Consider the following 15,524-nt stretch of genomic DNA (forward strand, 5'->3'; position numbering starts at 1 on the left):
CAAAATGCTGGGACTACAGGCTTGAGCCACCGCACCTGGCCCACAAATGACTTTTTAATTACAAAAGGGAAATAGTAACTTTACAGTGGAGAAATCTGAGAGAAACCATTTTAATTAAGTAACCAGGGTTAACCATACTAGTAATAGGGAAACACAATATCATGTGCCCCTGATACGACGCACTAAGGATGCAATGCCAGTTCTGTGTGTTATATCAAAAATGTATAGCCTGGATCTAATAATGAAGACACATCAGAGAAATCTGAATTGTGAGACATTCTACAAAAACTGGCTATACTCTTCAAAAATATTGAACTCCTGAAAGACAAAGAAAGAACAAAGAAATGTTCCAGATTAAGGTAAAGACTCATGGTAATTGTCCTGGCGTGGTGGCTCACAACTGTAATTCCAGCACTTTGGGAGGCCAAGCTGGGTGGATCATGAGGTCAGGAGATCGAGACCATCCTGGCCAATATGGTGAAACCCTGGTCTCTACTAAAATACAAAAAATTAGCCGGGCGTGGTGGTACGTGCCTGTAGTCCCAGCTACTTGGGAGTTTGAGGCAGGGGACTAGCTTGAACCTGGGAGACGCAGATTGCAGTGAGCCGAGATCATGCCACTGCACTACAGCCTGGCGACAGAGGGAGACTCCATCTTAAAAAAAAAAAAAAAAAAGACTCATGATAATTAAATGCAATGTGTGTTCTTGCATTGGATCCTGGACTAAAAGGGAAAAATTAAAAAAACAAAACAAAACAAAAAAACAATCTTTTTTTATTAAAAGACATTATTGGAAAATTGGTGAAATTTGACTAAGATATAAAATAGTAGCAGTTTACACATGTTAATTTTGTGATTTGGAAAACTGTTTAATGGCTATATAAGAAAAAGCCCTTATTCAAAAGAAATATACACTGAAGTACTTAGGGACAAAAGAAAGAGCAGCATGTCTGCAACTTACTCTCAAGTGTTTCAGGAAAAAATAATTTGCTTATAGGGAGAGTGAATAATAAAGCAAATTTGACAAAATGTTAATGATTGGGAAACATGAGAGAAAGGCATATTGGTGTTCTTTATACTGTTCTCACTTTCTTGTAAGTTTGAAGTTATTTCAAAATTTAAAGTTACAGAAAAAGAAGCAATAAATGGAGAATTCTGTGAAGATAATGTCAATAGCAGCATAGATTTTTTAATCTTTCTGAATATCCCCTGTGAAAACAGAGCAACTGGGATACAGAACCAACATTCTGGGGAGAACATCCAAAAAAAAAAGCCAAGTTAGTGGCTCCCACCCACTAACCCCAAAACATGAGTGGGTGGGAGCAAGTTATCAACCGCTTCAACACCTCCATAGTAGTGGCAATTGTGTGGGTAGAAGCAGAGGAAAGGCATGGAGCTCTGATGGCTCTGAGAATCAGAGAACCCCAAACTCCTTCAAAAGTGCTCAGTGAGAAGACTGCAGGGCCAATTTGAGAACGGCAATTAAAACTGAGGAGGGTTTTGTAGGCTCCAACTTTTGGGTAAGTGTAAGGATGCTTCAGGAAGTACAGAACATTCTGGAACAGTGTTGACCTCATGAATTCTCAAAACTAACTAATTGGGCTGGGCGTGGTGGCTCACACCTATAATCCCAGCACTTTGAGAGGTTGAGGCAGATGGATCACCTGAGTTCAGGAGTTAGAGACCAACCTGGCCAAAATGGTGAAACCCTGTCTCTCCTAAAAATACAAAAATTAGCTGGGCGTGGTGGTGCATGCCTGTAGTTCCAGCTATTTGGGAGGCTGAGGCAGGAGAATCGCTTGAACCTGGGAGGTCGAGTTGCAGTGAGCCAAGATTGTGCCACTGCACTCCAGCCTGCGTGACAGAGCGAGACTCCATCTGAAAAACAAACAAACAAACAAACACACAATCAAGCAAAAACTAATTAAAACTCTCTTCCTAGAAAAAGCCCTGCCTGAGGAAAAGCTATGGGAGTGCAATCCAAATTGAGAAGGATGGAGAATATAGGGGCAAAAGGAAGAGAAAATCTCCATAAAATGAAAGAAGGAAGCTATGGATGCAGATCTCAGAAAGAAAATCATGTTTTGATCACTTCGCAAACACAACAGAAGAAAGCTAGGAAAGCTACCCAGATCTTCCCTTCCCTTCTAAAGGTAAGAAATACTAATCTAATGTAAACACTTGAGCAATAGACAAGGATTGCAGTTATGTTCTATACAAAGTCACTGTAAGTAAAAAAAAAATAAGAAGCAGAAAACATTATTTCAAATGGTGAACAAGCCATGTCTATAAAACATTAAGAATATAATAAATACCATGATAACGTCTTAAGGAAAATAGAAGATGAAAAGGAAAAATCTTTAAATTCAGAAAGCATATTTAAAAAGATATAAAGTAATTCTGGAAAAATAGTTATAGAAAACCCCAAAGAAGGGCCAACGTAAGTAAATAGAGAATCCCTAAATAAGATAATCAAGCATTGGAACAAACTAATAGTAAAAACTCTAAGAAAAATTTTCAGACATAAAAAATTATTGAAGCTACATATTCAAAAGTTACATCACATACCTGGGAAAAATTGACCTACTAATGCCAAGTGTGGTGGCTTACACCTGTAATCCCAAGACTTTGGGAGTGGATCTCAGGCAGGTGGATCTCCTGAGGTCAGGAGTTTGAGACCAGCCTGGCCCACATGGTGAAAATCTGTCTGTACTAAAATACAAAAATTAGCTGGGCGTGGTGGCATGCACCTGTAATCCCAGCTACTAGGGAGGCTGAGGCAGGTGAATTGCTTGAACCTGGGAGGCAGAGCTTGCAGTGAGTCAAGATTGTGCCATTGCACTCCAACCTGGGTGACAGAACAAGACTCCATCTAAAAAAAAAAAAAAAAGAAAGAAAGAAAGAAAGAAAGAAAGAAAAAGAAAAATTGACCTACTAGATAAAGTCTGGTAAAACTACTGGATTTTAAAGAAAGTCTTTCAGGAATCTTTCAGGAATCCAGGTAGTAAAGTTACTTATAAGGGAAGGAAAATCATTTTATCTTCACCTTTGCCAGAAGACGAAGGAGTAACATATTGAAAACACAGAGAAAAAAAATGTGAGACAAGGATTTTATATCCAGCTCAACAGACTTTCAAGTACAAAGGCTGCATATAGGCTGTTATAAACATGAAAGTGAGAATATGGTTCTCATGAGTCCTCCCTGAAGTATCAGATTGGTGCAAAAGTAATTGTGGCTTTTTCTATTATTTTTAATTGTAAAAACTGCAATTACTTTTGCACCAACCCAATATTCCCTGGAGAATAAAATTTAGACAATCGAAATAATTCGATGACATTAACATAAGGACTGGAACTTTAAATATATATATATACTGGCTGGGCCCGGAAGCTCACGCCTGTAATTTCAGCACTTTGGAAGACCGAGGTGGGCGGATCACTTGTGCTCAGGAGTTCAAGACCAGCCTGGGCAACACGGTAAGACCCCTTCTCTACTAAAAATACAAAAACTAGCTGGGTGTGGTGGTGGGTGCCTATAATCCCAGCTACTCGGGAGGCTGAAGCAGGGGAATTGCTTGAATCTGGGAGGCAGAGGTTGCAGGGAGCAGAGATCACACCATTGCACTCCAGCCTGGGTGACAGAGCGAGATGTCATCAGGCAAGACTCCATCTCAAAATAAGTGTGTGTGTGTGTGTGTGTGTGTGTGTGTGTGTGTATTAGAACTAAGACTGAAAGTTGGTTAGGAGGAAGACAATATAGCTCATAATGGCTATATACTCTAACAATGGAAATACAACTTACCAAAAATGGAGGATGAATGGAGAGAATATCTGATAGAATAAGTTCATTACTTTCTTTAAGGGTATTAACTAGGTATTTAGATTTTGGCGTTGGAGAAAGAGAGGGTGAAGGTATCAGCTAATTTCAATATTGCTTATCACCGAGGATGAATAGACAATGGACAAAAATAGGGGAGACTAAGGGCATTATGAAATGTATTAGTACAAAGGAAACCATTAGAACAAAGACAAAAACTTTGTATAAAAAACCAATTTTATTTTATAAGTTATAAATTTTTTAATGCTTACTTGTAGAGGAAGAGAGGGAAGGGGGTACAGAAGATAAGGATAGAAGCTTTGAATATCCCATGTTTTGCAGATTTTTGTTTTTAATTTTCAAACAACATTAAGATGCAATATCCAAAATTCAGAAGTAAAATGAAACAATGAACCTAACAAGTTGATAGCACTAACAGGGTCTATGCAATGTTACCTTAAAGCACAGTAATTTCACTCAACACCCGTGATGAAATATAATCTAAGAAAAGGAACTGTATAAATAAATCTTAAATTGTTTCCAGTCATCTTATTGTTGGTAGTAATATTAGTATTGTTTTCTAAAATGGTTGTGTGTTTATTTGGGGATAAAGCAAATGAGTAACTGCTGTAGTTTGGATGTTTGTCCCCCAAGACTCATGCTGAAATTTGATCCCCAATGTTGAAGGTGGGGACCTAATGAGAGGTGTTGGGTCATGAGGGTAGATCCTTCATGAATATGTTGGTGCCACCTGTTTCCTCGTGGTAATGAGTGATTTATCACTTTATTAGTTCCAATGAGAGCTGGTTGTTAAAAAGAGCCTGGCACCTCCCCCTCTGTCTCTTGCTTTCTCTCTCACCATGTGATCTCTGTGTAGGTTGGCTCCCCTTCACCTTCTGCCATGAGTGGAAGCAGCCTATGGCTTTCTCCAAGTGGCCATCTTTCAGCAAGCACAATACTGAGCCAAATAACACTTTTTTTTTTTTTTTTTTTTTTGAGACAGAGTTTCACTGTTGTTGTCCAGGCTGGAGTGCAATGGCATGATCTCGGCTCACTGCAGCCTCTGCCTCCCGGGTTCAAGTGATTCTCCTGCCTCAGCCTCCTGAGTAGCTGGGATTACAGGCATAGGCCACCATGTCCAGCTACTTTTTTGTATTTTTAGTAGAGACTGGGGTCTCTACAAAAGGGTTTCACCATTTTGGCCAGCCTAGTCTCGAACTCCTGACCTCAGGTGATCCACCCACCTCGGCCTCCCCAAATAACCTTTTTATTCCTTATAAATTACCCAACCTCAAAGGAATACAAACACACTAAGATAGTAACCAAGTTGATCTAGCTGAGAACTAGGATTTTTGGCATGAATGAAAGAAGATGTGGATGTGACATCTTCCATTAAGGATGAGGTTAAGTAAAAACCCTATATTTCTGAATTTGAATTGGAAGTAATAGTATAAACTTATGATCTGTTTCTTAGCATGTCCACTGAAAAGGCTTAGAAAAAGGTTACCAATCCATTCTTAATAAGGACCCCTAGTTCCCAGACTGTGGTCTTTAAAAACTCTGTTGCTCCAAGGAATAGCCTTGGGCCTTCCTGTAGAAATGACTGGTTGCTTCTTGGGGAAAGGAATAACTTCATGCAAGAAAGCAAGGAAGCTGTCAAAGAGCACTTGAGTTTTACCAAAAGAATTCAGGAGCCAACTTGAATTGCCTTTCACTGGCCAAAGATGAACAATTTAAACTTAAATAAGGATAATGACTGTAATGGAGTAAAATATATCAGATATGTTTAAATGCATAAGCTCATGATTATGCTAAATAAAATCTCATTGATCATCATTATAGGCTATTTGGAGACCAACTCATTACTTTAAAAATTGGTAAAGGTAAAGAAATAAAGCATTTATTTCATTTTTTCTTTACAAACAGTAGCTTAAGGTAACCAAATAGCCGACAAGGTGAAGTTTCCCGTTATAGAAGTATTCCAGCTCATAAAAATAAATAATAGAATTAAAATATGATTATCTTGCTGCTCCTAATGAATTCATGGAACCAGGCAATGGTGATCAATGGTGGCTACCATAAAAAAAAAGACACAATCAGAAATTATGTGCTTTCTGGAAGAAATATACCATACCACCTTTGATGTAGTCTTGCCAAAACATAAATTGGATATATTTTTCCATATCTGAAATGCCTTTCCCCTTTCTTTCTGCCGAGCAAAATACTGCTTACCTATCATAACCTTCTCAAGTCTCATTTCCTCCAACAGGGCTATGTTTAGGAGGTATGTTCTCTCTTAAATCTTATAGTACTTGGAGAACTGATGTTCAATAAAAATAAAATGTGAGCCTCATGTGTGTTTGAAAATTTTCTGCTAACTACATTAAAATGGTAAAGAGAAACAGATATAGTTAATTTTATGACTATAGTTAATTTAACACATCAAAAATATTATCATTTAAACACAACATACAAATACTAATGACACATTTTCTATTATTTTAGTTGTATGGTCTTCAATATCTGGTAAGTATTCTATGTTTAACAGCACATTTCCATACAGACTAGTCACATTTCAAGTGCTCAATAGCCACTGGACAGCACAGACTTACAGAATCTATCACACAACTTACCACCTGATTATCAAGTCTGCGTTAGGCAGAAGACAGCTCCTCCATAACATCAGACCCGTAACTGGAGTAATGTTATCTCCTAAACAACCCATGACACACTGATGCCTTGTTTTCAGAGTCTCTGAGAAAAATGTAGGAGGTGATTGCTACAGACTGAATGTTTGTGTCCCCACCAAAATTCACATGTTGAAACTTAATCCCCAATATGATGGATTTGAAAATAGGGGCTTTGGAAAGCAATTGGGTCACAAGAGTGTTCATGGAGGGATTGCTGCCCTTATGAGAAGACGCATGAGGCCAGGCATGGTGGCTCATGCCTGTAATTCCAGCACTTTGGGAGGCTGAGGTGGGCGGATCACCTGAGGCCAGGAGTTTGAGACCAGCCTAGCCAAATGGAGTAACCCTGTCTCTACTAAAAATATAAAAATGAGCCGGGTGTGATAGTGGATACCTGTAATCCCAGCTACTAGGGAGGCTGAGGCACTAGAATCACTTGAACCTAGGAGGCAGAGGTTGCAATGAGCCGAGATCGCGCCACTGCACTCCAGCCTGGGTGACAGAGCCAGACTGTGTCTCGAAAAAAAAAAAGAAGAAGAAGACAAGTGAAAGACTATTCTTCTCTCTTTGCTCTCTTGGCCATGTGAGGACGAAGCAAGAAGGAGCTTGTCTACAAACCAGGAAGCAGGGCCTCACCAGACATGAGACTAGCCGATGGTGGTCTGTTGCCAAGGTGGACTGAGACAGTCCAATCATTCAGATAATGTGCTAATGAGATGAGTCTTTCCTCCAACTGCACTAGTGCAGTTCAGCAAAAGGACGTTGGAGGACAGCAGAGGAGGCTTCTTGGCCTCAGTACGTAAAGAGTAAGCATTCCTACATGAGACACGGAGAACTCAGGCCAACATATCAAAGTTTTAAATTCTTCCATGTAATTAGTAATGCATATAGCTAGAAGTTACGACTGGAGTGTCCACATGGGCATTTCATTGTTCATAAGGACTGGGTAGGCTTTTTGAATCTGGATCCAAGAGACTGGTTTAACTGGTTCTAGGTATACAACTACTGGTTTATACTAATAAAGCTGAGGGTTGTTCCTTGGGCATGGAAAAGTATAATATATGTCATTAAAAGATAAATGCCTCAGTTAATAAATGAGATAAAAGAAATACTTACAGGGAAATATTTCAAATTTAAAAAATCTATGGCAAACTAAATTCTTACAGGAAAACCTCGGAGAAGACAGCCTGTTGCCCAGCGGTTAGATTTTATTTAAGAGTTTCTTATCACCATCTAGCTCAAATAGAAACATCTGATTGTTGCTGCCACCTGTCTCTACAAGGGTATTCTCATTTCCCAGTAAACCTGCATTTGTGCCTTCTGTCCCAGTCAAACATATCCCTGGCAACTTTCCCAACAAGGTAGTTTCCTTCTAGCCTGGCTGAGCCCTGTGGTTATAGAACACCCTGTTCGCACAGTATGGCCCTCTTCCTCTTAAAGAGAGTCTCCAGACAATTCCTTCCAGAGAAATGAAATGAATCATGATCTTGCCTAACTTGCACCTCCAATTATTATTTTCATCATTCTTATTTGAAGCAGTCATTCCATTCTCTCAGTGATTTTTTTTAAGGCAACTTCATATTTACATTACCCTATGCCTGGAAGGCATATGAGACTTTTCCTGGTGCTGAGTGCAGCTAACTAGTATGACACAAGCTTGGCTAAATAGTTCTCTGGGACAGTTTGGTATGGGAGATGCAGTGGCTGACAGGAAAGATTAGGAGCAATGGCTCCCACAACAGCTTCCTGTCTTTAAGCCTAAACTTAGAATAGACTTTCTCCTCCAAGACACAGGAAAAATAATGGCAAGCAACAATGGCTTGAAGAAAAAGGAAAACAAAGATTAAAGCTCAAAAACTAGCCATTTCTTTTCCTAAACCAAATTCTTTGTTGCACTGAAGAGGGGAGGTGGGCAATGACCCTGCAGGCTAGAAAGACTTACCTTATCAAGACTTTGTTCAGGTTAAAGGGAAACCAGTCATGTCCAAGCTTCTGCTCTAAAGATCGTAGGTCTGGGGTCATACATCTCTATTTAACAGAGCCTCTTAGTGAGTGTGGGATAAGCAGTGATGGCAAAAATTAGACAACATGGGAGAGTAACAAAAATTTAGTGGGTGGGGGTCAGCATTTGAGGAGGTATGAGGGGATAGCCAAGAAGATAGTGACAAACCAGCGCTTGAAAGAGAGCATCGCTATCTTGTAATCCCCCTGGTGGTAAATTGTCAGAACAGTATGGCCTAGGTTTCTGATTTAATCTATCACCTATCTTGTGCTGTGATGTCATTCCTCTATGTTATTCCGAACCTTCAGTAAAATTCTGCTACATCCAACAGCCTTGTGTACCTGCAAGAAGGGGCTGCTGATATCTTATGCAGGACAAAAAGAACCAAGAAGAGAGTAGGAACCGAGAGTAATGGTTTGGACAGACAGATCAAGAAAATGTCTTCTCTGGAGAAAGCAACAGGAATACTGGCTGATAGGAGAGGAGGTTAATCTCCCACAGTAAGTGACTTGAGGGCTCCACTACTGCATTTGCATATTAAAGATTGGTCCCAGAAGGCTGTAAGATTTGGGACATCTGGCTTATATTGAGAATACTGGCACTAAAATAATTGAAATTCTTGTTATCTCCTGTTCCCATGGTTCCCAACTTTGTATTTCTCAGACTAGTAATATTTTAATAAAAATTCTAGGGACTGCTTGGGTTGTCAACCTTTTACTGTGTCATTCAAAAATATTTTCAAAACTGTTTCATGAATAGAAGAACATGTTAACACACACAGACAAAATAGGGCATAATAGAACAATTTTTAAAATGTGTTTTTATAAAAACCAAATTTGTTTTATAAAAGAAATGTGTTTTTATAAAAGCCAAATTTGTTTTATAAAAGAAATTTGTTTTTATGTTTTTATCTGAAATGATCTCACATTTTCCAAACTATTAAATTGAAGACAGTATACATTTCATTTTATTTAGCCTTAGCTAATAACCCTTTATTCACTTGTTTGTTCATTTTTGGAAAAAACTAAATTTTTTTTTATAAGCCTCCTTTTTCTTTAAAAAAAACATTTTTAAAAAACAGGATATCACTCTGTCCCCGGTGGGAGTACAGTGGCAAGAGCTCAGCTCACTGCAGCCTCAAATTCCTGGGCTCAAGTAATCCTCCTGCCTCCGCCTCCTAAGTAGCTCAGACTACAGGCGCATGTGCCATCACACCCAGCTAATTTTTTAATTTTTTGTAGAGAGAGGGTCTCATTATGTTGTCCAGGCTGGTCTTGAACTCCTGGTCTCAAGCAATCCTCCCACTTTGTCCTCCAGAGTGCTGGGATCACAGGTGTGAGCCATCGTGCCTGGCTTATAAACCTCTTATGTGCCATTCACTGTGCTAGGTACTGGAGTGCAGAGATGAACATGACTTTGTCCCTGCCCTCAGTATCTCAAGGTTTACTAGGGAAGTCAACCAGGTGATCTCAAGTGCAAAACTCACAAAGTGCAAAGGGAAAATGTAAAGGCAACAATTCATAAGTAGATGCTCTATTTCTATGCAGAACTGCAAGAAATACCAAAGCCTGATGTCAGGATTTACTTAGCACATGTAATTTGAGTTTTCTTACCAAGATTTAGGGGGAAGCTGAGACTTACTCCAGATATCATGGAGTTTTCAGACTTTTTTCTGCTCCCAGCCAATCACAGGACTAGGAACATGCCTCATGTGCAACATGTCAGCCAGTTGATGAGTCCTCTCACGCTAGATAGAAAGAGGTTGGGTATGTGGGGTTTGGGAAACAAAAACTGCAGCCTCTCCCTTGTCTACCATGAAATGGCTCTGCATACAGCCACTCTCCTCACTACAGAACATATAACCTGAAGGTTACTGGAGGACAGAGCAGGGTGAGGGCTGTGCTGCCATGGTAACAGTGCCATAGGATTTGGTGCCACACTGGAGATGGGGCACTCAGGGCACTTTCTGGCTACACACAGCTGGAAGATGTCTGGGAGCAGTGTTAGGCACATTGGTCCCCCCTGCTCAATACAAACCACCCTCACTTTGGGAAGTGATGAGGTTTTCTAGTTATGATCTGGAGTGAGAATCAGAGGGAGGCATATCACAGTATCCCAATCATCTAGTTCTGGAATTTCCCTAGAGGGTAGGGGATGCTGGTATAGTAAGGGATACATAAACACATCTATATGGGAAGAAGATCCAGAGGTTGGTACACTGGGGAGTCTCGATCTCTCTCTCTCTCTCTCTCTCTCTCTCTCTCTCTCTCTCTCTTTCTGTCTCTCTCTCCCTCTCTCTCCCCGCCCGGTGCTCCAGAGGTACCACACTAGAGGAAAGAAATGAACTATATGCATCTTCTTACGTTATATAATCGGAGTATATATGTCAAAGGGATAGTCACTGGAACATTTTTCCCTCCTTATCTTCCCTCGACTCTTGTCAAAAATAGGTCTAGAACTTTCACATAATTATCCATCCTTATTTAAAATCAAAACCTGGATGGATCAGCTGTTGGCTGCAGTTCTCACGTCTTTGCCAGGGTCTTCTGGCGTCTCTGAAGCACAACGTGTGACAATGGTACAAAAACGCAGGAAGTGACTGTTGAATGCACAGAGGTTCTGCAGCTTCCGTCCATTTTCACACAATTTCCATTTTAGATTCTGAGCAGTTCTCCCTCCCCATGCGCAATGAAATAGAAGAGTCTGGCTGAATCAGCCACTTGAAATTAGGTTTCTTCCCTGCAGTGGATTAGGAACCGAGGTGCGGTCCTTCTGCGCACTCCACACCGCACCCTGCAACCCTAGAAATCAGGACTTTCCTGGAGAAAGGCCCAGCAGGGACCCAGGACCCGCAGACGGTGCGGGAAACTGGTGCCTCTGCAAAGCCCAGAAATGCCCGTGACCAGGCCATGGGAGGCGCGAGGCGAAGCAGAGTTGTCCCCGAGGCGTGTTGCGGCAGCTCGGGCAGGGCAGTTCTTCGGAGGAGAAAGGGAACGAACGTCCCCTGGTCCCCTAAGTCTCCCAAGGTCAATTCCCAGGGGACTCCAAAGCAGCGACGGGGCTCTGAGATCTGGCAAGTTCTAGGAGTCGAGCTAGGGGAGCGAGTGTCTTACCTGGTCGGGCTGGCTGGTGTAGTTGAAAGAGTAGATGTTCTCGGTGCTGAGGTTCACCACCCCGCTGTAGACATGATCGAAATCGGCGCCCCTGGCAGCGTCGAAGGGGTCGCGGCGCGGTGCCGGGGGCTGCCTGGGGGATTTCGCCGGGTGCCCGGGCGACTCCGCCAGCAGGAGCCAGGGCAGCGCGCAGAGCAGCGCGAGCCGCAGGCAGCCGCGCATGGTGGGCACTGCGCCCGGGCTCGGAAGCGGAGCCACCCTGGGGAGGGGGCGAGCGCAGAGAGGGTCCTTCCAAAGCCCGGTGCAGGGCCAGGCGTCCGCTTCACAGCCGAGCGGGCGATGCCTGGCGAACCCAGCCGGCCAGGGCTGGCAGCGTGCTGACGAAGGGCCGATCAAATATTGATGCTGCCTCCTGGGGTCTCCACGGGAGGTCACGGGTGGAGAGTAGGGGGGACTGGAGAAGCGGAGATGTAGGGCTGCTGATTTTCCTCCGGCTTCCAAGTCCCCCCTTTCTCATCGCCGAGAATCCCCCCACTTACCCAGCCAGAATTTAGACAGATCTCTTCTCCCTCAACCTCAGCAACAACAATAATAAAAAGGCATTGGAGTCATTAAAAAGAAATATCCGCTAGTCTGGAAAAGTCAACCTGACCCCACATCGAGGAGGAAATTCGGTCTGTTTCAAATACGCGTGCACCCTGGCTGCAGGAGAAGAAATAGAAAGCAAAAGAGCCCGTCCCCCAAGAGGGTGCGCGAGTTCGCTTTTCCAGGCTGCTACCTGCAGAGAACTCTTGCCTGTCTGACGATAATTACTCTCTATTCTCCCCTCTCTAATAGAACCTCTCCTGAGACACCTGTTTTATTTCTTTATTACCTCCTACTCTCCATGGAGAGTCTCACGTCATCACGTTCTCTCCCTCACCACATGTGTATGTATGTAAATATGTACAGTTAAAAAAAAAAAAGATATGGTAAAGAGAACAATTTCCAGCACTGCCTGAAGTCTGGTCCCGGAAGTTGTCAAAAAACGACTCAGACTAACTAGATTTATGCAGAAGGCATTTCTTTCCACCCCAGCCTCTTTCCTACTTTACCATTGCAATGACTTCTGCCAGATTCCAGGAGAATCCCCAGGGGTGTTTTTTTAAAGGCAGAAACCACAGCCTATTGTAAAAAGGAAATACTTTTCTGATAAAAATTAGGGGATTAGATTTAAAGAGTTAAAGAGGCAGGTAAGGAGCAAGGTGAGAATGGGTCCATCAGAACTTGCAGAACATTGAACAATCACAATTTACGCGTGGAAGAGAACTCACTGTTTTATTTCAGCTTCATTACTTGTGTACTAGAAAAGAATGTAATTGTGTTCAACCTGAAGGACCATTTAAAAAGAAGTCACTAAGAAGGAAAATATCTTGTTCAAAAATTTAAGATTACGGATTAAAATCCTAGTAGTTGCCATCTTTAAAGAAATGGATTTGTTTTTGTTTTTACCTTGTCTAATTCCTTTAATTTCTTAAAACATCAAGAATGAATGCAATACATTTGTTGTAAAGTTTTCTGTGAAATCAGAACTAACAATGCTGATGGAAGATTAAGTTAGTAGACTCTTTATTGGGACAATTTTCAGTTTTAAAGTTTTAAATGTTCTTGGCCAGGTGCAGTGACTCATGCCTGTAATCCCAGCACTTTGGGAGGCTGAGGTGGGAGGCAGGCTAGCTTGAGGCCATGGGTTCATGACAAGTCTGGGCAACATGATGAAACCCCATCTCTACAAAAAATACAAAAATAGCTGGGCGTGGTGGTGCATGCCTGTAGTCCTAGCTACTTGGGAGGTTGAGTTGGGAGGATTGCTTGAGTCCGGGAGGTCGAGGCTGCAATGAGCCGTGATCACCCCATTGCACTCCAGCTTGGATGACAGAGCAGGACTCTATCTCGAAAGGAAGGAAGGAAGGAAGGAAGGAAGGAAGGAAGGAAGGAAGGAAGGAAATTTCTTGAAAATTTATGGGTATATGGGCAAAAATACTAATTCAAAGGAGAGTCTGGGGGTAAAACTTCAAATAGAACTCATTGTTTTTGAGGAGCATAACAAAATAATTTCATCCAGAATTTGAATGACTTTAAACTGCTGTATTCAAAATATCTATGCCTCTTTTCAAAGTTCAACAACATTTCATAAACTTGAAATCTGTGAAGGTCCTGGAGGTTAGCTGGTGTGATCAGTTCAAGGAGTCTCTAGGATTATGGAGTTCTATTATGGAGTTCTTTTTAAACACTATAAGAGATGAGGAACTGGTTCTTTCACAAGTCAATACCTTCTTTTGGGGGCAAGTGTCTCATTATCAGAAAGATATTTCATATTCTTAGTTGAAATCTGCCTCTCTTCCACTCACTTGTGCTAGTTCTGCCCTCTGGAGTCATAGGAATAAACCTAATACTTTTTCCACATGACAGACTTGTAGGTATTCGAATGGTGCTATGACCCTTCCTTCAAGATTTTATCTCAACTTTAAGCAACTAAATTGGAAGCAATTGGAACAGATCCTTCATCATAACATGAAACCCAAAATATTTATTTTAAAGCCATTTGTATGGATTATCTATACCTAACAATTTGAGTTATATATTACAAGTCACTCTGTAATATTATCTAATCCTTATTCTAGCCAAAAGTCATTCAGTGACCTCAAGTAATTAACCTCTCAGGATCACAAGGTTGTTGTAAGGATAAAAGGGGGAATGATGTATTTGAAAGTACATTAAAAAAAGTTTAAAGTGTTGAATGAACAAATACTCTTATGGTGTGACTGTTAGTTCAATAGCTAAAAAATAAAATATGGTCCATTAGGTAGGTGATTTTTTTCGTTATTTTTAAAAGGAATTTTATTTTAAATTTTTGTGGGTACTTAGTAGGTGTATATATGTACGAAGTATATGAGATATTTTGATACAGGCATGCAATGCATAATAATCACATCATGGAAAATGAGATATCCATCACCTCAAGCATTTATCCATAATGTTACAAACAATCCAATTATACTCTTTTAGTGATTTTTAAATCTACAATTAAATTATTATTGACTATAGCCTGTTGTGCAAATACCATACCTTATTCATTCCATTTTTTGGTATCCATTAACCATCCCCACCTCCCTCCCCCAACTCTCCCACTACCCTTCCCAGCCTCTGGTAACCATCCTTCTACTCTCTTTCTCCATGAGTTCAATTGTTTTAATTTTAATGGCAGTTTTTAAAATATCTACAATGTGAGGATTCTACTGTGAGAGACTAAATATGCAAGTGGGCAATGGCCAGACCATAAATAGCAATACAACTAACTCTGACCCACAGTTTCTGCAGCAATCAGCTCAGGAAACCAAACCACAACTTTAGCAGCAACCAGTCCAAGAAGTCAAACTACAACTGCTGCAGCAAATGGCCCAAAAGAATTAGGGCTTGGTCAATGAGACAATTTCCCCAATTTTTGCCCCTGCTTCCAACTTAGGATCAATCAGAGAAAGTCAAATATGCTTCCCAAACCACAAAATGCCCTGCTCCTACTTAGCCTGTCTCCAGCTTCCCACAGCAAGATCCAGTCAGAGCATAACTGAAACCTTCCCTTTTTATCATTATGAAGTTTTCTCACTCCCCTGCCTGCCTTTGAGTCTCTACCAAGCAGAAGTGATGGTGGCAAACTCCCTTGTTAGAGCAAGCTCTGAATAATTAGCCTCTGCTTGTTTTCATTTGTGTGAGCTTCACTTGTTTCTGTAGTTTTCTTGAAGTTTCCACAGAGATACTGTCTGCACTGCATGTCACCATGGATTCCAGTTCTCTGCCAGGTGCGGTACCCACCAAGTCTTTTTGTGCCTCACTGCACACAGTTGGGTCTGCATTGACACAT

General features: G+C 41.2%; 1 protein-coding gene across 2 annotated transcripts in view; it reads right to left on the reverse strand.

Annotated features, from left to right (window-relative positions):
• Positions 1 to 12,564, reverse strand: part of SIDT1 (SID1 transmembrane family member 1) — a 98,898-nt gene extending 86,334 nt beyond the window's left edge. For both annotated transcript variants that reach the window (XM_030801737.1, XM_030801738.1), the window contains exon 1: positions 11,624 to 12,564. In XM_030801737.1, coding sequence (XP_030657597.1) covers positions 11,624 to 11,845 — 222 coding nt within the window. In that variant the 5' untranslated portion in view covers positions 11,846 to 12,564. The remainder of the gene's footprint in view (positions 1 to 11,623) is intronic.
• Between the last annotated feature and the right edge of the window lie 2,960 nt (positions 12,565 to 15,524).

The sequence above is a fragment of the Nomascus leucogenys genome, chromosome 21, assembly GCF_006542625.1.
Source record: "Nomascus leucogenys isolate Asia chromosome 21, Asia_NLE_v1, whole genome shotgun sequence".
In the NCBI taxonomy this organism is placed as follows: Eukaryota; Metazoa; Chordata; class Mammalia; order Primates; family Hylobatidae; genus Nomascus; species Nomascus leucogenys.